General features: G+C 43.7%; 1 protein-coding gene across 1 annotated transcript in view; it reads left to right on the top strand.

The window, feature by feature from the left end:
• The window catches only part of LOC124002184 (glutamate-rich protein 1), a 29,217-nt gene that overhangs the window by 1,340 nt on the left and 835 nt on the right, over positions 1–27,042 (top strand). Inside the window, exons 4-5 of the mRNA XM_046309522.1 lie at positions 13,293–13,667; positions 14,433–14,627. Of these exons, the coding sequence (XP_046165478.1) occupies positions 13,293–13,667; positions 14,433–14,627 (570 nt within the window). The remainder of the gene's footprint in view (positions 1–13,292; positions 13,668–14,432; positions 14,628–27,042) is intronic.

Here is a 27,042-nt window from a genome sequence, read left to right as displayed (position 1 = left end):
TTTATGGACTGTGGTGACAGAGATGTGCCATAAAGCAGGGGATTTACTAGAAGGGGCTCTCCTCAGTTCCTCTGTCCAGCTCAGTGATACTATCACTCTCCTTTATTGTCTTTTCCAGTCCAGTTGTGGGGAGATTAAAGAGGGAACAAATATTTTTATCCAAGAACTTAGTTGATAAATGTGAGATGGTTGTGTTGAGTGTACCGGTGATCAAATCCCATCTGAATGCAATCTGTTCCAAATGGATCAGACCACCCACTGTCATTCACATTTGATGCTCTGTTTTTTCAAGGTCAAATGTTACTATTACAGATATGTGGTGATTATCTAAAGGTATATGGCTTATGTGAGCACTCATTGAAACCATTTTAGGCTCAACAGTTGACATTGATTCACAACAGAACTGATCATTTTGTGTTATATGATCAGTAAACTTAAAGGTGCGATATGCAGAAGGTTATGTGACAAGCAATGTGTAGCAAATCATTGTACCATCTAAACCTCTGAAATAACCAAAAATATTGTATTTTCAGCTGTTTTACAAAAGTAAAAGATGCAAAAACTAAACGTATGAACAGGAAGCATAAAAATAGTGCATATATAGAACATATCTACCTCTGACTTGCTTTCAATGAGAATGAAAGATCTTATAACTCACATTTCCATAAGAATTTGTTAGTATCATCCAAAAGTTACATATTGCAACATTAAGATGTAATGCAGCACATTCCATTTGTTTTAGTGAATGTTTCCCTGGCATCAAACAGCTGGCTGAACAACCTGCTCTAAGCCGTCCTGACCGGATAGCCACACTACTAACCCTGTCCATTTCATTCAGTCAGCATCTGCCTGCCAGAGAGGTAAATGGGTTTAGGCTACCTGACAGAAACTGATTATATATTAATAGTTGACAGTAGAGAAATTAGCCTTGGGCAACACCTTCATTCGTGTACACTGAGTAGGTTGTACCGGTATTTCCACTTTACCTGCAGAAAATGTCTCATTAATTGGAAGACCATGTATGTTTATCTAGAAACTCAAGAATTTATGACTTCGAAGTATACTCAATGCAGCTATATTTGCCTGTTATAATGGACTAGTCAACAATTTGGGCCTATTAGTGCTTTCTCTTACATTCTTGGTCATCAGATAGCTGGGTTAATGTATATGCACTTTGTGACATCTGCTGATGTAAAAAATACTTTCTAAACACATTTAGATTATTTTAGAAGTAGTACAAGTTAGCCATTAGACCTAGTCTTGTAGCAGTACAGGTGGAATAGGAGTGGTTTTTAGCTTCTTTCTGCAGTCCTGAAATGGTCTGTGTGAGCAAATGTTTGCGGCTCTGTGCTACGCTTGCAGGAGGTATCTGTTACCATGGAGAAAGCAAAGTACACCATGACAACCTCATAGTCATGAATGTTTTTCTTTTTTGGTTACAAGTCCTTTAACATTTAGCTGGGCAAGATGTCTACCTTGAATAATGTCTTAAAATGCTTTCATGTAGATCACCTGCTAGGTCTGTACACATGAAGCAGTTCTGCCCTAATTACCATCTAGGCCTAAGAAACAAATGAAGTCATCATAAATATTGCTTATTTTAAAAGGCCAACTGATGGGAAAATCTGACATGACCACTTAGTCGCGGTGATTAGGCTTCTCCAAGCTCTGATGCTGCTGATGGTCATTAGTAGGCCTACCAAACCTGCTAACTGCCCGGTACTCAGCACTCTATTGTCCCACTAATCACTCTGACACCAATGCAAATGTAATCACAAATCGAATCAAACACTTCATGAAAGCTCATGTTGCACAACATTTCTGTTGTCTATCGAATTGCGTTAGAGAACCAATTGATGGCCTCTATTAAGAAGAGTGTAATAGAGTTAACTATGCTGTCTTTTCCAGCTACTGTGTGAGTAGTTTTGGGCCTGTGTTCATGTCACAAGGAATTTGTTTGAAATTCCTTCAACCCCCTCCCAAGGCCTTGCGTTTATTAGAAAGTGTGAAGTAAGTAAGTGACCAAACTAGCTAAGACTGTTATCTTAGCAGTGGCTTTGATGTACTCAGAGAGACAGTGGATGACCTTACTATTGATCCCTCCTGCCAACATTACTATAGACTCACGTAGGGCTGACCCCATTTAGTCGATTGTTTGGTCAATAGGCTGTTAGTCGACCAAGATTTCTTTAGTCACAGAGTCGCAAATTGATATTTTTTTCCATGGTGCAAAAGACACCTGTCTTATTCACGTCTGTCTCAGTAGACTAATCCATTGAAGGCACAGTCCATCACTAGACGTGGTATACTGAAATTGTATATGGTTATATTATCTAAAAAATAATGGGGCAACACTAGTGTGTGTGTATGCTTTCTCGTGTTGGATAGCAGTCACTGTCCGTGGTACTGAAACATCTGTGTGTTGTTGAAATGGCTCCTTTCCCTATGTTTCTATGGACATAATAGCAAAGTTAACCAGCATTTTGTTGTTGAATTGTCACCTTTTCCTAGATCATGTTGCTATGTGCATAATAGCCAAGTTAACCAGCATATTGGTGTTGAAAACAATGCGGGGACAGCAGCGGCGTGAGAAGACGAGAAAAAAATTCAAGTAGCGTTAGGTCAAAACTAACAATTAGAGGTCGACCGATTTAAAAAAAATATATATATATATATTTTTTTTAATCGGAATGGCTGAATAATTAGGGCCGATTTCAGGTTCTCATAACAATCAGATTTATTTAACTAGGCAAGTCAGTTAAGAACACGTTCTTATTTCCAATGACAGCCTAGGAACGATGGGTTACCTGCATCGTTCAGGGGCAGAACGACAGATTTCACCGTGTCAGCTCGGGGGATCCAATCTTGCAACCGTACAGTTAACTAGTCCATCGCAATAATGACCTGCCTCTCTCGTTGCACTCCACAAGGAGGCTGCCTGTTACGCGAATGCAGTAAGCAAAGGTAAGTTGCTTGCTAGCATTACATTTATCTTGTAAAAAACAATCAATCATAATCACTAGTTAACTACACATGGTTGATGATATTATCTAGCGTGTCCTGCGTTGCATATAATCTGACTGAGCATGCAAGTATCTGACTGAGCAGTGGTAGGCAGAAGCAGGCGCGTAAACATTCACTCAAACGGCACTTTTGTGTGTTTTGCCAGCAGCTCTTGATTGTGCGTCAAGCATTGTACTGTTTATTACTTCAAGCCTATCAACTCCCGAGATGAGGCTGGTGTAACCGAAGTGAAATGGCTAGCTAGTTAGCGCGCGCTAGTAGCTTTTCAAACGTCACTCGCTCTGAGCCTTGGGGTGGCTGTTTCCCTTGCTGCTTCGATGGTGGCTGTTGTCGTTGTGTTGCTGGTTCGAGCCCAGGGAGGAGCGAGGAGAGGGGCGGAAGCTATACTGTTACACTGGCAATACTAAAGTGCCTATAAGAACATCTAAGAGTCAAAGATTAATGAAATACAAATGGTATAGAGGGAAATAGTCCTATAATAACTACAACCTCAAACGTCTTGCCTGGGAATATTGAAGACTCATGTAAAAGGAACCACCAGCTTTCATATGTTCTGAGCAAAGAACTGAAACGTTAGCTTTCTTGCATAGCACATATTGCACTTTTACTTTCTTCTCCAACACTTTGTTTTTGCATTATTTAAACCAAATTGAACATGTTTCATTATTTACTTGAGACTAAATTGATTTTATTTATGAATTATATTAAGTCCAGTGTAGATTTAGCCTTGTATTTTAGGTTATTGTCCTTTTGTAAGGTGAGTTCATCTTTAAGTGTCTGGTGGAAAGCAGACCCTGGGAGATGCGTAGCTCCATTATGTTTATTTTTTATCCTGAACTCCCCAGTTCTTAATCCTTAACGATTACAAGCATACCCATAACATGATGACGCTACCACTATGCTTGAAAATATGGAGTGTGGTACTAATGTGTTGTGTTGGATTTACTCCTCATATAACTTATTTTCAGGACAAAAAGTGAATTGCTTAGCCACATATTTTTGCAGTATTACTTTGTCTTGTTGCAAACAGGATGCATGTTTTAGAATATTTTTTTAATGTACAGATTTCCTCCTTTTCGTTCTGTCAATTAGGTTAGTATTGTGTAGTAAGTATAATGTTGTTGATCCATCTTCAGTTGTCTCCTATCACAGCCATTTTAAACTATGTAACTGTTTTAAAAGTCACCATTGGTTTCATAGTGAAATCCCTGAGCATTTCCTTCCCCTCCGACAATTGAGTTAGGAAGGACGCCTGTGTCTTTGTAGTGACTGGATGTATTGATACTAATTTCACTTGGATAGTGTAACTTCACCATGCTCAAAGGGATATTTAATTTCTGCTTTTTAAATGTTTACTATTGGAAACCTCCCTGGTCTTTGTGGTTGAATTGTGTGTTTGAAATTCAATGCTAAATTGAGGGACCTCAAATATAGTTGTGTGGGGCACAGAGATGAGGTAGTCATAACACTATTGCATACAGAGTTCATGTAAGTTATGTGACTTGTTAAGCAAACATTTTATAATCAGTGTATTTAGGCTTGCCATAACAAAAGGTTTGAATATTTGACATTTCAGCTTTTAATTTTGAATGAATTTGAAGAACATAATTCCAATTTGACATTCTGTGTGTGTGGCCAGAGACAATCTAAATGTAATCCGTTTTAAATTTGAGCATCGACGGGTGTGAACCCTTTCTGGAAGCACTGTATCAATCAGTGAGGCTGTTCTGTCATTGTTCATGTCATCACACAGCATATGAGTCATTCATGCTTTGAAATGCAATCAAACATTTTTGTTTTAGAATTGAATAACAAAGTGAGCTTTGAGTAATTAGCTTAAACGGTAAATAAAACGCAGTCCACGAATGCATGTAACTTTTAAAAAGTCTTTATATGTAAAGGCTATATACACGCAGGATACCAAACATTAGGAACACCTTCCTAATATTGAGTTACACCCCCCCTCCCCTTTTGCCCTCAGAACAGCCTCAATTTGTCAGGGCATGGACTCTACAAAGTGTTGAAAATGTTCCAACTGGGATGCTGGCCCATTTAGACTCTAATGCGTCCCACAGTTGTGCCAAGTTTGCTGGATGTCCTTTGGGTGGTGGACTATTCTAGATGCACACGGGAAACCCTGGCACCTACTATGATACCCCGTTCAAAGGAAATAAAATATTTTGTCTTGCCCATTTACCCTCTGAATGGCACACATACGCAATCCATGTCTAAATTGCCTATTTTAACCTGTCTCCTCCCTGTCATCTACACTGATTGAAGTGACATCAAATAGGGATCATAGCTTTCACCTGGTCAGTGTGACTCAAGGAAAGTGCAGGTGTTGTTATTGTTTTGTATACTTGGGTGTCGGGGGTGTGTATACACTCAGCAAAAGAAAGAGGTCCCTTTTTCAGGACCCTGTCTTTCAAAGATAATTCGAAAAAACCAAAACTTCACAGATCTTCATTGTAAATGGTTTAAACACTGTGTCCCATGCTTGTTCAGTGAACCATAAACAATTAATGAACATGCACCTGTGGAATGGACATTAAAACACTAACAGCTTACAGACGGTAGGCAATTAAGGTCACATTTATGACAACTTAGAGGACACCAAAGAGGCCTTTCTACTGACTCTGAAAAACACCATAAGAAAGATGCCCAGGGTCCCTGCTCATCTGTGTGAATGTGCCTAAGGCATGCTGCAAGGAGGCATGAGAACTGCGGATGTGGCCAGGGCAATAAATTGCAATGTCCGTACTGTGAGGCGCCTAAGACAGAACGGACAGTTGATCGTCCTCTGAGTGGCAGACCACGTGTAACGCCTACACAGGATTGGTACATCCGAACATCGTGTACCTGTCACTTGCGGGACAGGTACAGGATAGCAACAACAACTGCCCGAGTTGCCCCAGGAACGCACAATCCCTCCATCAGTGTTCAGACTGTCCGCAATAGGCTGAGAGAGGCTGGACTGAGGGCTTGTAGGCCTGTTGCAAAGGCAGGTCTTCACCGGACATCACCTGCAACAATGTCGCCTATGGGCACAAACCCACCATCGCTGGACCAGACAGGACTGGCAAAAAGTGCTCTTCACCGACGTCGAGGTTTTGTCTCACCAGGGGTGATGGTCGGATTCACATTTATCGTCATTGCAGGCAATCTCAACCCTGTGCGTTACAGGGAAGACATCCTTCTCCCTCATGTGGTACCCTTCCTGCAGGCTCATCCTGACATGACCCCCCAGCATGACAATGCCACCAGCCATACTGCTCATTCTGCGTGTGATTTCCTGCAAGACAGGAATTTACGTGTTCTGCCATGGCCAGCGAAGAGCCCGGATCTCAATCCCATTGAGCACGTCTGGGACCTGTTTGTCTCAGTTGTTGAATCTTATGTTCATACAAGTATTTACACATGTTAAGTTTGCTGAAAATAAATGTAGTTGACAGTGAGGACATTTTTCCTTTTTTTGCTGAGTTGTATAGGTGACTTCGGGATGCTGGCCTTCTAGGCAGAGTTGCAAAGAAAAAGCCATATCAGACTGGCCAATAAAAAGAAAAGATTAAGCTGGGCAAAAGAACACAGACACTGGACAGAGGAACTCTGCTTAGAAGGCCAGCATCCCGGAATCACCTCATCCATGTTGATGTTGAGACTGGTGTTTTGCAGGTACTATTTAATGAAGCTTCCAGTTTAGGACTTGTGAGCCGTCTGGTTCTCAAACTAGACACACTAATGTCCTTGTCGTCTTGCTTAGTTGTGCACCGGGGCCTACCACTCTTTCTAATCTGGTTAGGGCCAGTTTGCTCTGTTCTGAGAAGGGAATAGTACATAGCGTTGTACGAGATCTTCAGTTTCTTGGCATTTTCTCGCATGGAATAACCTTAATTTCTCTGAATAAGACTAGACTGACGAGTTTCAGAAGAAAGGTCTTTGTTTCTAGCCATTTTGAGCCTGTAATCGAACCCACATGCTGATACTGAACTAGTCTAAAGAAGGCCAGTTTTATTGCTTCTTTAATTTCAGCTGTGCTCCCATAATTGCAAAGGCTTTTTCTAATGATCAATTAGCCTTTTTAAAATTATACTTGGATTAGCTAACACAACGTGCAATTGGAACACAGGAGTGATGGTTGCTGATAATGGGCCTCTGTACGCCTGTGTAGATATTCCATTAAGTCCGGCTACAATAGTAATTTACAACATTAACAATGTCTGCACTGTATTTCTGATCAATTTGATGTTATTTTTAATGGACAAAATGTGCTTTTCTTTCAAAATCAAGGGAATTTCGAAGTGACCCCATACTTTTGAACGGTAGTTTGCATGCAGTCAACAGTTTGGACACCTACTCATTCAAGGGTTTTTGTTTATTTTTACTACATTGTAGAATAAGAGTGACGACATCAAATCTATGAAATAACACATATGGAATCATGCAGTAACCAAAAAAAGTAAACACGTCAACCTATTTTGGTTGCTTCAATGTAGCCACCCTTTGCCTTGACAGCTTTGCGTACTCTTGTCATTCTCTCAACCAGCTTCACGATGAATGCTTTTCCAACTGTCTTGAAGGAGTTCCCACAATTGGGTTGATGATCGGGTGGTTGTGGAGGCCAGGTCATCTGATGCAGCACTCAATCACTCTCCTTGGTCAATAGCCCTTACATAGCCTGGAGGTGTGTTGGGTCATTGTCCTATTGGAAAAACAAATTATAGTCCCACTAAGCGCAAACCAGATGTGATGGCGTATCACTGCAGAATGTTCTGGTAGCCATGCTAGTTAAGTGTACCTTGAATCCAAATTAAATTACTGTGTCACCAGCAAAGCACCCTTCACACCTGCTTCATGGTGGGAACCACACATGCAGAGGTCATCCATTTACCTACTCTGGGTCTCACAAAGACATGGAGGTTGGAACCAAAAATCTAATTTGGTCTAATCAGACCACCAAGGACAGATTTCGACCAGTCTAATGTCGATTGCTTGTGTTTCTTGGCCGACGCAAGTCTCTGCTTATTGGTTTATTTGCAGCAATTTGAGCATGAAGGCCTGATTCACAGTCTCCTCGTAACTGTTGATGTTTTTGTTACCTGAACTCTGAAGCATTTATTTGAGCTGCAATCTTAGGGGCAGTTAACTGTAATGAAACTATCTGCTGCTGCAGAGGTAACTCTGGGGCTTCCTTTCCTGTGGGGGTCCACATGAGAGGAATTTTCATCTTAGTGCTTGATGGTTTTTGCATCTGCACTTGAAGAAACGTTCAAAGTTCTTAACATTTTCTGGATTGACTGACCTTCATGTCTTAAAGTAATGATGGACTGTCGTTTCTCTTTGCTTATTTGAGCTGTTCTTGCCGCCATAATATGGACTTGGTCTTTTGCTAAATAGGGCTATCTTCTATATACCACAACTGATTGTCTCAAATGCATTAAAAGGGGGGGAAATTATGTAATTTAAGGCACAACTGTTAATTGAATTGCTTTCCAGGTGACTACATCATGAAGCTGGTTGAGAGAATGCCAAGAGTGTGCAAAGCTGTCAAGGCAGAGTGGCTACTTTGAAGAATCTATTTTGATTTGATTCACACTTTTTTTGTGCTTACTACATGATTCCATATGTGTTTCATAGTTTTGATGTCTTCGTTATTCTACAATATAGAGAATAGTTGTTTTTTTTTAAAGAAGAAAAAAAGAGTAGGTGTCCAAACTTTTGGCTGGTTGTGTGTGGACCTCTAGACTTTATCCACATTTTGTTACATTACAGCCAATTTCTAAAATGTATTAAATAAAATTTCAAATCATCAATCTACACACACACATCAAAAAGTAATTTTAGAAATGTTTGCTAACTTATTACAACTAAACATAAGGTATTTATTTACAAATGTAACAGTCCGATTGCTATGAGACTCAAGTGAGCTTAGGTAAATCCTGTTTCCATTGATCATCCTTGATATTTCTACAACTTGGAGTCCACCTGTGGTAAGTTCAATTGATTGGACATGATTTGGAAAGGCAGACGACACCTGTCTATGGTCCCACAGTTGACAGTACATGTCAAAGCAGAAACCAAGCCATGAGCTCGAAGGAATTGTCCGTAGAGCTCTGAGACAGGATTGTGTCAAGGCACAGATCTGGGGAAGGGTACCACAAATTATGCAACATTGAAGATCCCCAAGAACAGTGTCCTCCATCATTCTTAAATGGAAGAAGTTTGAAACCACCAGGACTCTTCCTAGAGCTGGCTGCCTGGCCAAACTGGGCAATTGGAGAATGGCCTAGGTCATGGGAGTGACCAAGAACCCGATGGTCACTCTGACAGAGTTCCTCTGTGGAGGTGGGAGAACCTTCCAGAAGGACAACCATCTTGTTCGATATTACTGCGCTGTTGGAGCTAGAGACAAGCATTTCACTACACCCGCAATAACATCTGCCAAACACATGTATGTGACCGATAAAATTTTAGTAAGAGACACATAACAGCCCACTTGGAGTTTGCCAAAAGGCACCTAAAGACTCTCAGACCATGATGAAACCAAGATTGAAGACTGAGCTGAATGCCAAGTATTATGTCTGGATGAAACCTGGCACCATCACTACAGTGAAGTGTGATGGCTTCTGAAAACCTGCTCTACAGTTCCAACAGGACAGCAGTGGCCTCGGGACAAGTCTCAATGTCCTTGATTGGCCCAGTCAGAGCCCGGACTTGAACTCTATCAAACATCTATGGAGAGACCGGACAATAGATGTGCAGCAATGCTCCCCATCCAACCTGACAGGGCTTGAGGATCTGCAGAGAATAATTGTGTGGGGGGGGGTGTATATATTTCATTAGAACAGAGACACTGGTACATAATTTATTTAGTGTTTACATTTGGTTCCAAATGGTCAGAAAAAATATTGTAATTGTAACACTATTCACAACGTTTTTTCCTATAGCCTCCTTTTTCTTGATCTCCAATAGTTACCACAACTAAGTCAAATGTCTTCCACACATCTGACTTTCTGTTCTGAGCAACTTGTAAACATTCTCCAGGTTAGAGTTTATTTTTCACCACCTCTGCATACATTTTGCTGTCAAGTTCGGTGTTTGATATAATCAATTTATTGATGTGATTGATAGGCTATAGATCAGGCCCTATTGGTCACGTGCATGAGATGCTTACATGTTTCACGTAAAGAGAGCAAGGATTGGTAATAGGTAATGTTTTTCCTAAACAAATCAGGGATGTCTATTGTCAGTGAATCAAGTAAGAAACTAAATAGCTGATATGTTGCAGCTTCAGCACGGACAGTGCGAAAAAACACTTGCAGTGCTCTGGTGCCTTTTTCGCTGCAGCAGGGAGAAGAGTAAGACCACATTCACCAGTAACAGTCGTTTTGTTTTTAACACAGCATGGCCATCGGGCTCCTTGAGTCATTTGTGTCTTCATTATTTAGTCAAACAGTGCTTGTGAAGCGTCAGTCAAGCTCAGTGCATATAGTGGATTTAATTCAAACACATAGGGTGTGTCCTATATGTAAATATACACGTTTAAAAAAAGACTCAGTCCACCCAGATATTTTGTTGTTGGAGACAGCTCTAGACCCATTTCCCGACCATGGCATTAAAGTTATGTGCGTAGTCCGTCATCAGAAACCTCTTTGTTTACGTGCAAGTTAACAAACAAGTAATCAGATGGTTATCACAGATGTCATCAGAGGATATATTTTTTTTACCCCGTTTTTCTCCCCAATTTTGTGGTATCCAATTGGTAATGACAGTCTTGTCTCATCGCTGCAACTCCCGTACGGACTCGAGAGGTGATGGTTGAGAGCCGTGCGTCCTCCGAAACACAACACAACCAAGCCGCACTGTTCTTGACACAATGCCCACTTAACCCTGAAGCCAGCCGCACCAATGTGTCGGAGGAAACACCCTAAACCTGGCGACCGTGTCAGCGTACACTGTGCTCAGCCTGCCACAGGAGTCACTAGTGCGCGGACAAGACATCCAAATCAAATGTATTTATATAGCCCTTCGTACATCAGCTGATATCTCAAAGTGCTGTACAGAAACCCAGCCTAAAACCCCAAACGGCAAGCAATGCATGTGTAGAAGCACGGTGGCTAGGAAAAACTCCCTAGAAAGGCCAAAACCTAGAGAGGAACCAGGCTATGTGGGGTGGCCAGTCCTCTTCTGGCTGTGCCAGGTGGAGATTATAATAGAACATGGCCAAGATGTTCAAATGTTCATTAATGACCAGCATGGTTGAATAATAATAAGGCAGAACAGTTGAAACTGGAGCAGCAGCGCGGCCAGGTGGACTGGGGACAGCAAGGAGTCATCATGTCAGGTAGTCCTGGGGCATGGTCCAAGGGCTCAGGTCTTCCGAGAGAGAGAAAGAAAAAGAGGAGAGAATTCGAGAACGCACACTTAGATTCACACAGGACACCGAATAGGACAGGAGAATTACTCCAGATATAACAAACTGACCCTAGCCCCCCGACACACAAACTACTGCAGCATAAATACTGGAGGCTGAGACAGGAGGGGTCAGGAGACACTGTGGCCCCATCTGAGGACACCAACGGACAGGGCCAAACAGGAAGGATATAACCCCACCCACTTTGCCAAAGCACAGCCCCCACACCACTAGAGGGATATCTTCAACCACCAACTTACCATCCTGTGTATAGCCCACAAAGATCTCCGCCATGGCATAACCCAAGGGGGGGTGCCAACCCAGACAGGATGACCACATCCCTGCAGGCCAAATCCTCCCCTAACCTGCACGACGCTGGGCCAATTGCTACGAAAGAATCTGGACTCGAACCCAGAGTCTCCTAGTGGCACTGCGATGCAGTGCCTTAGCCTCCCGAGTGGTGCAGTGGTCTCAGGATTTATTACCTAGTAAGTTAGCGAGGCAAGGTAAATGGAGCTAGATCAATCCAGAATAAGAATAGTTGTTGAACATGGCTAAAGCCATGCATGTTTTCATGGTTTATCACTCACTCTTCAATTTGTCAAGGTCCTGATACCAGCATTAGCTATCCTGCTACAGAGCTTTTTGATGTCGGGATACGAGTGCATCCCTCTAACGACATTTGTGGTCCTTCTGTAGCTGTGGTCCTTCTGTAGCTCAGTTGGTAGAGCATGGCGCTTGTAACGCCAGGGTAGTGGGTTCAATCCCCGGGACCACCCATACGTAGAATGTATGCACACATGACTGTAAGTCGCTTTGGATAAAAGCGTCTGCTAAATGGCATATATTATGGTAAACAGAAAATGGCTCTGGTTTGATCCCTAACCATCAGACTACCTGACCACTAGAGGGAACACTGACTCGCATTCCTTTGACTGCAGTTTACCTGTTGAACAGTCAAAGTCATGATAAAATGGACTGTGTGTGCATGTCCATCCTCCTTCAGGACATCCTGTGTCTTTGAGAGACTATTTATTGAGCTGGACCTTGCTGAATCATTTGCTGCATTTGCACCTTTTATCAAGCCATGTCCGCTTTGCCCCACATCTGTTGCAGCATTCACTTATTGCCACCAACATTAAATCGCTTCCTACATGCTTATTAGGATTCTTTTTATGGAAATGCTGTGAATAATCATCACCGGTTGTTTATTTGTGATGTTTCCAATTTCTATCTTTCACAGCTGAAAATTGATACATAACAACCTTTTTTTTTTTTTTTTAAGATACACACTCTCACTCGCTCTCTCTGCACAGCTGGCCATATGGTGGCAGTTTCTCTTTAAGACCAAAAATCTCTTGAAATTGCTTAAAGTCTAGAGAAAGTGTGTGTGTGTGTGTGTGTGTGCATGCTCTGCAGTAGGGGGTACTGGAGTGTATAGACTGGTTGGGTTGCTAAATCCCAGACAGCCTCTCCACCCACCAGTTACCCTGGGGAACAGCCACCACGCTCTGTGTGTGGACAGGGGGCCAGCTTTCCCACAGGGGAAGGTGATGCAGTCAGCTTTTGACTTCAGTGCTCTCTGAGCCCTGAGAGCCATCCATCCTTGTGCATCAATCCAAGCTGTGCTGTTTGGCTGAATATGCTGGATGAATAAACTATCTGCTACCAAATAAACAGTCCTATGTCAAAGATGGGATAGGCATGGTGTATGAAGGTGGCTGATTCCAAGTGCTATGAAATGGATATTAGTTATGAATATGGATCACAGGGACTGACTTACCATAGCACAGCACCACAGCTAGATTAGACAAGCTTGTGAAGTTAACAAGCTCTCACTTTTTCTTGTTCCCTTCAGATGAGAACGCTCATGAGTCTGAAGGAGAAGGAGAAAGACAACGAGTGAGAAGAAGAAGAAAGAGGAAGGGAAAAACAGCTCCAGGAGGAGGGACAGTCACGGGACAGGCTACAGACTCCAACCCTGAGGATCCAACCATGGCTCCGACCCCCACGGAGGAGAAAGGAGAGTGGCTCAGCAAGAACAAGAGGAGGAAGCTAAAGAAGAAACGCCACAAAGAAAAGCTCCTGTCTCTGGGTCTGATGCCTCGCGCTGCAGCTCTGGAGTTCACCTACCAGAGAAAGGGGAATGGGGAGGATGAAGAGATGAGGCAGAGAAGAGCAGCTGAAGTGATGGACTTCCTAAGGACCACACAGGAGATCTACGTGTCTTATCGTGAGTATCATACCAGGGCTGCTAATCAACCCAGATACGGTCACACACAGCCTAGGCCAGAGCTCTCCAACCCTGTTCCTGGAGATTTATCCTCCTGTAGGTTTTTGTCTCCAACCCCAGTTGTAACTAACATGGTTCAGATGATCAACCAGCTAATTATTACAATCTGGTGTGAAAGATTGGGTTGGGGACTGGAAACCTACAGGTCAGTAGTCTCCAGGAACGGGGTTAGTCTGGCTCAGTCTTCCTAAGAGCTGGCCAAATGTAGTGCACTATTTTTTTTTTTTTTTTTTTTCAAGTGCTGAAGCATAGTTTATTTTATAGCCTTCATATTGGCAGAAAAATAAATAATTTGAGGAGCAAGAGTGTAGAGCACAACCCAAAAAAATGGTCCCAACTTGAGGACCATGGGGGATTTTAAGGTCTGAGGTGTTTAGGTTACTTCATCATGAGGTGTTTAGGTTACTTCATCATGAGGTGTTTAGGTTACTTCATCATGAGGTGTTTAGGTTACTTCATGTACAGGCTCTGTTGTCTGGTCTGGCATAATCCCCCCCCCCCTGACTTGCCTTCGGAAGAAATTCTCCTGTCCTTTATTATGCACCTCAGTCTCAACATAGACCTGACGATTGTTAAGGTATTAGACATTTTGCTGTTGTCATATGACTGAATTGCCCACATCCTGCTTAGCACATTCCCATTCAGTAATGGATATTTGAAAGGTTGGTGGAGTAAGAGCATCTCTTCTTTCCTCACACTCTCCAGGCTCATTGCCTGCAGGCAGGCTCCATGTGTCCTCAGGGGTAGTGGAGGGCCTTCTGACCAGCCTGTCCAATGGAACATTCCCCCCTCCTGTTTTGGCCCAACTCTACAGCCTCAAGTCCCTGGTGCAGCAACAGGACACGGAGAGGCTTGCCAAGGCTCTGCAAGAGCTCCAGAACAGCTCTACCATGTCTCCTAGTGAGTAGTCTTATCTGGTTTTGCCTTAACTATTCTTGTCTGAGCTCACCTGTCCATACTGGAGGTTGACCACATGGCTGATTTTAATTAGGGTTGATTTAAAGTTTTTATAACAATCGGTAATTGTCCTTTTTGGATGCTGATTACATTGCAATCCACGAGGAGACTGCGTAGCAGGCTGACCAGTGCAGCAATAAAATGACTTTGGCTGCAAGGAGCCAAGATAAGTTCCTAACTAGCATTAAACTTATCTTGTAAAACAACCATCAATCTTCACATAATCACTAGTTAACTACACATGGTTGATATTACTAGGTTAGCTAGCTTGTCCTGCATTGCATATAATCAATGCAGTGCCTGTTCATTTATCATCGAATCACCGCCAACTTCAGCCGGGTGACGATTTAACAAAAGCGCATTTGCGGTGGAAAAAACACAATTGTTGCGCAAATATACCTAACCATAAACATCAATGCCTTTCTTAAAATCAATACACAGCAAATTCATGTTTGCGGGCAATATTAACTAGGGAAACTGTCACTTCTCTTGCGTTCTGTGCAGCAGTTTGGGCTGTCTGGCTCGTTGCGAACGCTTCCGTATTTCACTGAAAGAATAAGCGTTTTCTTTTCTAAATTATATTTTCCAGATTTGACCATATTAATGACCAAAGGCTCGTATTTGTGTGTTTATTATATTTAAGTCTATGATTTGATAGAGCAGTCTGACTGAGCGGTGGTAGGCAGCAGCTGGCTCGTAAGCGTTCATTCAAACAGCACTTTACTGCGTTTGCCGCAGCTCTTAGCAATGCTTGATGCACAGCTCTGTTTATGACTTCAAGCCTTTCAACTCCCGAGATTAGGCTGGAAATACTATAGTGCCTTTAAGAACATCCAATGGTCAAGGGTATATGAAATACCAATGTTATAGAGAGAAATAGTCGGCGTGTCATAATTCCTATAATAACTACAACCTAAAATTTGGGAATATTGAGGACCACCAGCTTCCATATGTTCTCATGTTCTGAGCAAAGAACTTAAACGTTAGCTTTTTTACATGGCATGTATTGCATCACTGTGTTTTTGCATTATTAAAACCAAATTGAGCGTGTTTCATTATTTATTTGAGACTAAATGGATTTTATTTACGTATTCTATTAAGTTAAAAATAAGTTTTCATTGTTTGTTCAGTATTGTTGTATTGTCATTATATAAATAAATAAAAATCAGCCAATTTAATCGGCATCGAGTTTTTAAAATTTATTATCCTCCAATAATCGGTATCGGCGTTGAAAAATCAATTGGTCGACCTCTAGTCCATACTACCAGTCGCCTAATCATACCTGCCCTTGTCTGGCCATACTAGCATGCCTTACCTATACATGCATGCTCTCCCCTATCCAAACACAAACCAGTTTGACAGTCCCCAGTATCTCCTGCCACCGTGTTTTACTCAAGAGCTGTCAGGAGAGCATACTTTGTACAGGTCTGGAAATTGTGAATGACATGGTCTCAGGTGTCTGTGTTTTGGGCCAGTTCAAATCTAACTGATAAGATCAGTGGTGACCTGGTTGGCCCTCGTGCAGGGTATACTACTGCAGTATATTATACGACTGTCCTGTCCAGGGGATTCAGGGCACGGCTGAGCAGGTGGTCATAGTGATGCTCAACTCTCTGCCAAGGCAACGCTGAAGAGGAAAACAAACTCCAGTCCAGACCTGTGATCAGTTCCCACAGTGGACTCTATATAGACCAGGGATCATCAACTAAATTCAGATGCAGGCTGATTTCTTTTTTTTTCTTGGGTTGATGGTCGGGGGGATCAAAACATAATTTGTAGACTGCAAATTGACTGCAAGAAGATATATTTGTCTAGAACGTAATCATTTCAACTTGCTTGCTTTTGTATATGATCACGTGTTTGTGTGTGAATACTTGGGAACAGATTTCCAAAATGAAAGTCACTTGGAGCTGATTTCCTGGTGTTTTTAGACTTCTGTCCAACAATGAAAATGTAACACTTGGGTGGTCAAATAACGCCACCAGTTTGGGAACCCTAGTATAGACTATAAACTAAAACCACACAGCTTATTCCTGCTGGTCCCTCCACCTGCTCCTCAGATGTGGACAAGCTTTGTGGATTCCCCCAAAACGTAATTAGTCATGAAAGGTCCAATGCTGCCGTTTTTATCTCAATATCAAATCATTTCTGGGTAACAATTATGTACCTTACTGTGATGGTTATGAATTAAGTGTCAGAAATAACTTTGTTCATGCAATATTTTTTCTCGGACTGTCTGGGAGTGGTCTGAGTGGGAGGGGAAATCTGAAAACGAGCTGTTATTGGCAGAGAGGTTTGGAACTCTTTTGTTATTGATCTATTAACTAATTTACTGCCTGGTGATGTCCCCACGCTGGCCAAAACTCCATCCAACAAAAAAAGGCTGAAATTTTAGGTGTTCTCAAACAGCGCATTCAGTAAAAGGACATTTATAATTTTCCCTGTATTATTCCAACCTCGTATTGTGGAAATGTATATAAATCACATTTTTGACCGCACTGGGCCTTTTTAGAGAGCAAATAAAGTAGTCTAATAGCCATCCAGTCTGTTAACTAATCTATTCACACCTGTTCTCTTTTGCTAAAGGTAAATGTCCATTAAACGGAATGTAAAACAATGGGGTAAATGAACTTTTACTGTTTTTAAGGATATTTATATAGCTAAACAAATGGAATTGGCCACCAGTGGAATAAAGCCAGCTGTTTCTGTCCAGCCATGCTTGAACCCAGTAAGCCTGCTGTGCTGTTGGTTTAGCCTGTTCTGTGGAAAGGTAAAGTCTTTTCCACAATTCCCTGGAGCTTCTCTTCAGCTCAGAGAGAGGAGGAATCAATTGACCACGAGGGCAGTGCTAAAGCATATCCCACAGCTTACATTTCACTGTTCTACCCAATACCTCTGTCGGTGATGACGTCTGCTGTTTCCAGTTTTATTTGATGACTTTCATGCACTTCCCCTTTTTAATTTGGACTCTTAACAGCACAGTTATATAAAAGACCCAGCCCAGGGGGAAAGGGCAGCTGTTAGCAGTGAGGTACTGTAGGTGACGGGAATCAAATCAAACTTTTTGTAACATGCGCCATTGTCCTTACGAACGAGCCCTTCCCAACGATGAGTTAAAAAATAATTATACAAATTGTAACACAAGGGAAAAAATACACTAGAATTAAGGTATAGTACCAGATCAATGTGGAGCTATATATCACATTTATTTATAAAGCCCTTACATCAGCTGATGTCATAAAGTGTTGTATAGAAACCCAGCCTAAAACCCCATACAGCAAGCAATGCAGGTGTAGAAGCATGGTGGCTAGGAAAAACTCCCCAGAAAGGCCAGAACCTAGGAAGAAATCTCAAGAGGAACCAGGCTATGTGGGGTGGCCAGTCCTCTTCTGGCTGTGCCGGGTGGAGATTATGACAACATGGCCAAGATGTTCAAATGTTCATAGATGACCAGCATTGTCAAATAATAATCAGTGGTTGTCGAGGGTGCAACACGTCAGCACCTCAGAGTAAATGTCAGTTGGCTTTTCATAGCCGATCATTCAGAGTATCTCTACCGCTCCTGCTGTCTCTAGAGAATTGAAAAAAGCAGGTCTGGGACAGGTAGCACACCTGGTGAACAGGTTAGGGTTCCATAGCTGCAGGCAGTACAGTTGAAACTGGAGCAGCAGCACGGCCAGGTGGCCTGGGGACAGCAAGTAGTCATCAGGCCAGGTAGTCCTGAGGCATGGTCCTAGGGCTCAGGTCCTCGGAGAGAGAATTGGAGAGAGTATATTTAAATTCACACAGGACACTGGATAAGACAGGAGAAATAATCCAGATAGGACAGACTGACCCTAGCCCCCTGACACACAAACTACTGCAGCATAAATACTGGAGGCTGAGACAGAAGGGGTCAGGAGACACTGTGGCCCGATCCGATGATAACCACGGACAGGGCCGAACAGGCAGGATATAACCACACCCACTTAGCCAAAGCACAGCCCCCACACCACTAGAGGGATATCTTCAACCACCAACTTACCATCCTGAGACGAGGCAGAGTGTAGCCCACGAAGATCTCCGCCACGGCACAACCCAAGGGGGGCGCGCCAATCCGGACAGGTAGATCACGTCAGTGACTCAACCCACTCAAGTGACGCACCCCTCCAAGTGATGGCATGGAAGGGCACCAGTAAGCAAATCAAATCAAATTTATTTATATAGCCCTCCGTACATCAGCTGATATCTCAAAGTGCTGTACAGAAACCCAGCCTAAAACCCCAAACAGCAAACAATGCAGGTGTAAAAGCACGTTGGCTAGGAAAAACTCCCTAGAAAGGCCAAAACCTAGGAAGAAACCTAGAGAGGAACCGGGCTATGTGGGGTGGCCAGTCCTCTTCTGGCTGTGCCGGGTAGAGATTATAACAGAACATGACCAAGATGTTCAAATGTTCATAAATGACCAGCATGGTCAAATAATAATAAGGCAGAACAGTTGAAACTGGAGCAGCAGCACAGTCAGGTGGACTGGGGACAGCAAGGAGCCATCATGTCAGGTAGTCCTGGGGCACGGTCCTAGGGCTCAGGTCCTCCGAGAGAGAGAAAGAAAGAGAATTAGAGAGAGCATATGTGGGGTGGCCAGTCCTCTTCTGGCTGTGCCGGTGGAGATTATAACAGAACGTGGCCAAGATGTTCAAATGTTCATAAATGACCAGCATGGTTGAATAATAGTAAGGCAGAACAGTTGAAACTGGAGCAGGAGCATGGCCAGGTGGACTGGGGACAGCAAGGAGTCCTCATGTCAGGTAGTCCTGGGACATGGTCCTAGGGCCCAGGCCAGTTGAAACTGGAGCAGCAGCATGGCCAGGTGGACTGGGGACAGCAAGGAGTCATCATGTCAGGTAGTCCTGGGGCATGGTTCTAGGGCTCAGGTCCTCCGAGAGAGAGGAAGGAGAGAATTAGAGAACGCACACTTAGATTTACACAGGACACCGAATAGGACAGGAGAAGTATCCAGATAAACAAACTGACCCTAGCCCCCCGACACATAAACTACTGCAGCATAAATACTGGAGGCTGAGACAGGAGGGGTCAGGAGACACTGTGGCCCCAATCCGAGGACACCCCCGGACAGGGCCAAACAGGAAGGATATAACCCCACCCACTTTGCCAAAGCACAGCCCCCATACCACTAGAGGGAAATCTTCAACCACCAACTTACCATCCTGAGACAAGGCCGAGTATAGCCCACAAAGATCTCCGACACGGTACAACCCAAGGGGGGGGGGGGAGGAAACCCAGACAGGCCGACCACAACAGTGAATCAACCCACCCAGTGACGCACAGGTACCCCCCAGGGACGGCACGAGAGAGCCCCAGCAAGCCAGTGACTCAGCCCCCGTAACAGGGTTAGAGGCAGAGAATCCCAGTGGAAAAAGGGGAACCAGCCAGGCAGAGACAGCAAGTGTTGCTCCAGAGCCTTTTTCACCTTCCCACTCCTGGGCCAGACTACACTCAATCATATGACCCACTGAAGAGATGAGTCTTCAGTAAAGACTTAAAGGTTGAATTCTGACATGGGAGCAGACAATAAAAATGGAGCTCTATAGAGAAAGCCCTGCCTCCAGCTGTTTGCTTAGAAATTCTAGGGACAATTAGGAGGCCTGCGTCTTGTGACCGTAGCGTACATAGGTATGTACGGCAGGACCAAATCAGAGAGGTAGGTAGGAGCAAGCCCATGTAATGCTTTGTAGGTTAGCAGTAAAACCTGAAATCAGCCCTTGCTTTGACAGGAAGCCAGTGTAGAGAGGCTAGCACTGGAGTAATATGATCAAATTTTTTGGTTCTAGTCAGGATTCTAGCAGCCGTATTTAGCACTAACTGAAGTTTATTTAGTGCTTTATCCGGGTAGCCGGAAAATAGAGCATTGCAGTAGTCTAACCTAGAAGTGACAAAAGCATGGATGAATTTTTCTGCATCATTTTTGGACAGAAAGTTTCTGATTTTTGCAATGTTACGTAGATGGAAAAAAGCTGTCCTCGAAATGGTCTTGATATGTTCTTCAAAAGAGAGATCAGGGTCCAGAGTAACGCCGAGGTCCTTCACAGTTTTATTTGAGACGACTGTACAACCATTAAGATTAATTGTCAGATTCAACAGAAGATCTCTTTGTTTCTTGGGACCTAGAACAAGCATCTCTGTTTTGTCCCAGTTTAATAGTAGAAAGTTTGCAGCCATCCACTTCCTTATGTCTGAAACACATGCTTCTAGCGAGGGCAATTTTGGTGCTTCACCATGTTTCATTGAAATGTACAGCTGTGTGTCATCCGCATAGCAGTGAAAGTTTACATTATGTTTTCGAATAACATCCCCAAGAGGTAAAATATATAGTGAAAACAATAGTGGTCCTAAAACAGAACCTTGAGGAACACCGAAATGTACAGTTGATTTGTCAGAGGACAAACCATTCACAGAGACAAACTGATATCTTTCCGACAGATAAGACTTAAACCAGGCCAGAACATGTCCGTGTAGACCAATTTGGGTTTCCAATCTCTCCAAAAGAATGTGGTGATCGATGGTATCAAAAGCAGCACTAAGGTCTAGGAGCACGAGGACAGATGCAGAGCCTCGGTCCGATGCCATCAAAATGTCATTTACCACCTTCACAAGTGCCGTCTCAGTGCTATGATGGGGTCTAAAACCAGACTGAAGCATTTCGTATACATTGTTTGTCTTCAGGAAGGCAGTGAGTTGCTGCGCAACAGCCTTCTCTAAAATCTTTGAGAGGAATGGAAGATTCGATATAGGCCGATAGTTTTTTATATTTTCTGGGTCAAGGTTTGGCTTTTTCAAGAGAGGCTTTATTACTGCCACTTTTAGTGAGTTTGGTACACATCCAGTGGATAGAGAGCCGTTTATTATGTTCAACATAGGAGGGCCAAGCACAGGAAGCAGCTCTTTCAGTAGTTTAGTTGGAATAGGGTCCAGTATACAGCTTGAAGGTTTAGAGGCCATGATTATTTTCATCATTGTGTCAAGAGATATAGTACTAAAACACTTGAGCGTCTCTCTTGATCCTAGGTCCTGGCAGAGTTGTGCAGACTCAGGACAACTGAGGTTTGGAGGAATACGCAGGTTTAAAGAGGAGTCCGTAATTTGCTTTCTAATAATCATAATCTTTTCCTCAAAGAAGTTCATGAATTTATCACTGCTAAAGTGCAAGTCATCTCTCTTGGGGAATGCTGCTTTTTAGTTAGCTTTGCCACAGTATCAAAAAGGAATTTCGGATTGTTCTTATTTTCCTCAATTAAGTTAGAAAAATAGGATGATCGAGCAGCAGTAAGGGCTCTTCGGTACTGCACGGTACCATCCTTCCAAGCTAGTCGGAAGACTTCCAGTTTGGTGTGGCGCCATTTCCGTTCCAATTTTCTGGAAGCTTGCTTCAGAGCCTCGGGTATTTTCTGTGTACCAGGGAGCTAGTTTCTTATGAGACATTTTTTTAGTTTTTAGGGGTGCAACTGCATCTAGGGTATTGGACAAGGTTAAATTGAGATCCTCAGTTAGGTGGTTAACGGATTTTTGTCCTCTGGCGTCCTTGGGTAGGCAGAGTGAGTCTGGAAGGGCATCAAGGAATCTTTGTGTTGTCTGTGAATTTATAACACGACTTTTGATGTTCCTTGGTTGGGGTCTGAGCAGATTATTTGTTGCAATTGCAAACGTAATAAAATGGTGGTCTGATAGTCCAGGATTATGAGGAAAAACATTAAGATCCACAACATTTATTCCATGGGACAAAACTAGGTCCAGCGTATGACTGTGAGAGTGAGTGGGTCCAGAGACATGTTGGACAAAACCCACTGAGTCGATGATGGCTCCAAAAGCCTTTTGGAGTGGGTCTGTGGACTTTTCCATGTGAATATTAAAGTCACCAAAGATTAGAATATTATCTGCAATTACAAGGTCTGATAGGAATTCAGGGAACTCAGTGAGAAACGCTGTATATGGCCCAGGAGGCCTGTAAACAGTAGCTATAAAAAGTGATTGATTAGGCTGCATAGATTTCATGACTAGAAGCTCAAAAGACGAAAACGTCATATTTTTTTTTTGTAAATTGAAATTTGCTATTAAATGTTAGCAACACCTCCGCCTTTGCGGGATGCACGGGGATATGGTCACTAGTGTAGCCAGGAGGTGAGGCCTCATTTAACACAGTAAATTCATCAGGCTTAAGCCATGTTTCAGTCAGGCCAATCACATCAAGATTATGATCAGTGATTAGTTCATTGACTATAATTGCCTTTGAAGTAAGGGATCTAACATTAAGTAGCCCTATTTTGAGATGTGAGGTATCATGATCTCTTTCAGTAATGACAGGAATGGAGGTGGTCTTTATCCTAGTGAGATTGCTAAGGCGAACACCGCCATGTTTAGTTTTGCCCAACCCAGGTCGAGGCACAGACACTGTCTCAATGGTGATAGCTGAGCTGACTACACTAACTATGCTAGTGGCAGACTCCACTATGCTGGCAGGCTGGCTAATAGCCTGCTGCCTGGCCTGCACCCTATTTCATTGTGGAGCTAGAGGAGTTAGAGCCCTGTCTATGTTGGCAGATAAGATGAGAGCACCCCTCCAGCTAGGATGGAGTCCGTCACTCCTCAGCAGGTCAGGCTTGGTCCTGTTTGTGGGCGAGTCCCAGAAAGAGGGCCAATTATCTACAAATTCTATCTTTTGGGAGGGGCAGAAAACAGTTTTCAACCAGCGATTGAGTTGTGAGACTCTGCTGTAGAGCTCATCACTCCCCCTAACTGGGAGGGGGCCAGAGACAATTACTCGATGCCGACACATCTTTCTAGCTGATATGCACGCAGAAGCTATGTGGTGATCTAAGCTTGGTGATCTCTGACTGTTTCATCCTAACATCGTTGGTGCCGACGTGGATAACAATATCTCTATACTCTCTACACTCGCCAGTTTTAGCTTTAGCCAGCACCATCTTCAGATTAGCCTTAACGTCGGTAGCCCTGCCCCCGGGTAAACAGTGTATGATCGCTGGATGATTCGCTTTAAGTCTAATACTGCGGGTAATGGAGTCGCCAATGACTAGAGTTTTCAATTTGTCAGAGCTAATGGTGGGAAGCTTCGGCGTCTCAGACCCCGTAACGGGAGGAGTAGAGACCAGAGAAGACTCGGCCTCTGACACCGACCTGCTGCTTAATGGGGAGAACCGGTTGAAAGTTTCTGTCTGCTGAATGAGCGACACCGGTTGAGCGTTCCTACAGCATTTCCTTCCAGAAACCGTGAGAAAGTTGTCCGGCTGCGGGGACTGTGCCAGGGGATTTATACTACTATCTGTACTTACTGGTGGCACAGACGCTGTTTCATCCTTTCCCACACTGAAATTACCCTTGCCTAACGATTGCGTCTGAAGCTGGGCTTGCAGTACAGCTATCCTCGCCGTAATAACAGCGGCTGCAATTAGAAGGCATCATGTTAATGTTACTACTTAGCTTCGGCTGTTGGAGGTCCTGACGAATCGTGTCCAGATAAAGCGTCCGGAGTGAAAAAGTCGAGGAAAAAATAAATATATGAACGGTAATTAAAAAGCCAGTGACTCATCCCCTGTGATAGGGTTAGAGGCAGAGAATCCCAGTGGAGAGAGGGGAACCTGCCAGGCAGACACAGCAAGGGCTGTTTGTTGCTCCAGTGCCTTTCCGTTCACCTTCACACTCCTGGGGCAGACTACACTCACTCATAGGACCTACTGAAGAGATGAGTCTTCAATAAAGACAAAGGTTGAGAGTGCATCTCTCACATGGGTAGGCAGGCCATTTCCAGGACGTACCAGTACCAGATCAATGTGGAGCTATATAGAGGGAGTACCGGTACCAGATCAATGTGGAGTTATATAGAGGGAGTACCGGTACCAGATCAATGTGGAGCTATATACAGTGAGTACCAGTACTAGATCAATGTGGAGCTATATACAGGAAGTACCAGTACCAGAACACTGTGGAGGTGATGTATACAGGGAGTACCAGTACCAGATCACTGTGGAGATGTATACAGGGTGTACCAGATCAATGTGCAGGGGTATGTATATATGTACATGAAGGCAGGATAAAGTGACTAGGCATCAGAATAAAGAACAGCAGCGGCAGGATATTCTTAGTGTGAAAGTGTGTGTCAAATCAAAAAATGTCTGTCACATGCGCCGACTACAACAGGTACCTTACCGTGAAATGCCCACTTACAAGCCCTTAACCAACAATGCAGTTAATAAAAAAACAAGTGTTCAAGTATTTACAAAAATTAACTGAAGTAAAAGAAAAATAGAAAACAATTTATGGAGCAACAATAAAATAACTGTAGCAGGGCTGCATACAGGGGGTACTGGTACGGAGCCAATGTGCGGGGACACAGGTTAGTCCAGGTAATATGTACATGTAGGGAGAGAAAGTAACCTACACATAGATAACAGAGTAGCAGCAATGTAGAAGGGCGGGGCAATGCAAATAGTCCGGTTAGCCATTTGATTAGCAGAAGTCTTATTGCTTGGGGGTAGAAGCTGGTAAGAAGCCTTTTTACCAAGACTTCGGCGCTCCGGTACCGCTAGTCTGTGACTAGGGTGACTGGAGTCTTTGGTCATTTTTTGGGGGCTTTCCTCTGACAACGTCTGGTATAGAGGTCCTGGATGGCAGGATGCTTGGCCCCAGGAAGTGATGCAACCAGTCAGGATGCTCTCGATGGTGCAGCTGTTGAACTTTTTGAGGATCTGAGGACCCATGCCTAATCTTTTCTGTGTTGGTTTTGTGTGTGTATACACTGAGTATACAAAACATTAAAACACCTGCTCTGTCCATGACAGACTGTCCAGGTGAAAGCTATGATCCCGTATTGATGTCTCTTGTTAAATCCACTTCAATCAGTGTAGGTGAAAGGGAGGAAACCGGTTTAAGGAAGGATTTTTAAGCCTTAAGACATGGATTGTTTGTGTCATTCAAAGCCTGAAAGGGCGAGGACAAAATATCTCATTTCCTTTAAACGGGTATGGCAGTAGGTGCCAGGCGCACCGGTTTGTGTCAAGAATTGCGACGCTGCTGGGTTTTTCACACTCAGCAGTTTCCTGTGTGTATCAATAATGGTCCACCACCCAGCCAGCATGGCACAACAGTGGAGTCAAAATTGGCCAGCATCCCTGTGGAATGCTTTTGACACCTTGTAGATTTCATGTCTCAACAAATTGAGGCTCTTCTAATGGCGTATACTCAATGGATATTGTCTTGAGTGTGCATAGTCCGTGTAACCATTTTTATATAACTATTTAGCAGTCTTATGGCTTGGGCATAGGAGCCATCTCCGAGCCTGTTGGTTTGAGAGCCGGTGCTCCGGTACTGTTTGATGGACAGTAGCAAAATGAACAGTCTTGGTTGGCTGAAGTCTTCTGCAATTTTTTTCAGGCCTTCCTCTAACACTGCCTCATAGATGTCCTCGGTGGCAGGGAGCTCCGCCCCAGTGATGTACAGGGCCATCCGCACCACCCTCGGCCGCACTTTGTGGTCGAGGGCGGTGCAATTGCCATACCAAATAGTGATGCCGTCAGACAAGATGCTCTTGATGGTGCAGCTGTAGAATTTGAGGATCTGAGGGCCCGTGCCAAATCTTTTCAGCCTCCTTAAGGGGGAAGAGGCGCTGTCGTGCCCTCTACACGACCCTGCGTGTGTGTGGACCATGTTAAGTCCTTAGGGATGTGGACGCCAAGGAACTTGAAGCTCTTGACCTGCTCCACTACACCCCTGCTGATGTGAATGGGGAAGTGCTCTCACCTGTAGTCTACGATCAGCTCCTTTGTCTTACTGACATTGAGGGAGAGGTTGTTCTCCTGTCACCACACTGCCAACTGTCTGACCTCCACCCTGTAGGCTGTCTCCTCAACGTAGGTGATCAGGCCTACCACCGTCAGCTAACTTGATGGTGTTGGAGTCATGCATGGCCACGCAGTCTTGGGTGAACGGGGATTACAGGAGGGGACTAAGCAAACACCGCTGAGGGGCTCCCGTGTTGAAGGTCAGTGTGGCAGAAGTGTTGTTGCCTACCCTCGCCGCCACGGGCTGGCCTGTTAGGAAGTCCAGGATCCAGTTGCAGAGGGAGCTGTTCAGTCTCGCGCTTGGTGATGAGCTTATGGGGGACTATGGTGTTGAACGCTGAGCTGTAGTCAATGAACAGCATTCTCACATTATTTCTCGTCTTGTCCGGACGGGAGATGGCAGTGTGAAATACAATGAGATTGTGTCATTTGTGTGTGGACCCGTTGGGGTGGTATGCAAATTGAGTGGGTCTGGGATCTTGTCATGACCAGCACTTCAAAATTACAGA

The sequence above is a fragment of the Oncorhynchus gorbuscha genome, linkage group LG17, assembly GCF_021184085.1.
Source record: "Oncorhynchus gorbuscha isolate QuinsamMale2020 ecotype Even-year linkage group LG17, OgorEven_v1.0, whole genome shotgun sequence".
In the NCBI taxonomy this organism is placed as follows: Eukaryota; Metazoa; Chordata; class Actinopteri; order Salmoniformes; family Salmonidae; genus Oncorhynchus; species Oncorhynchus gorbuscha.
This window is presented reverse-complemented; position numbering and strand designations above follow the sequence as displayed.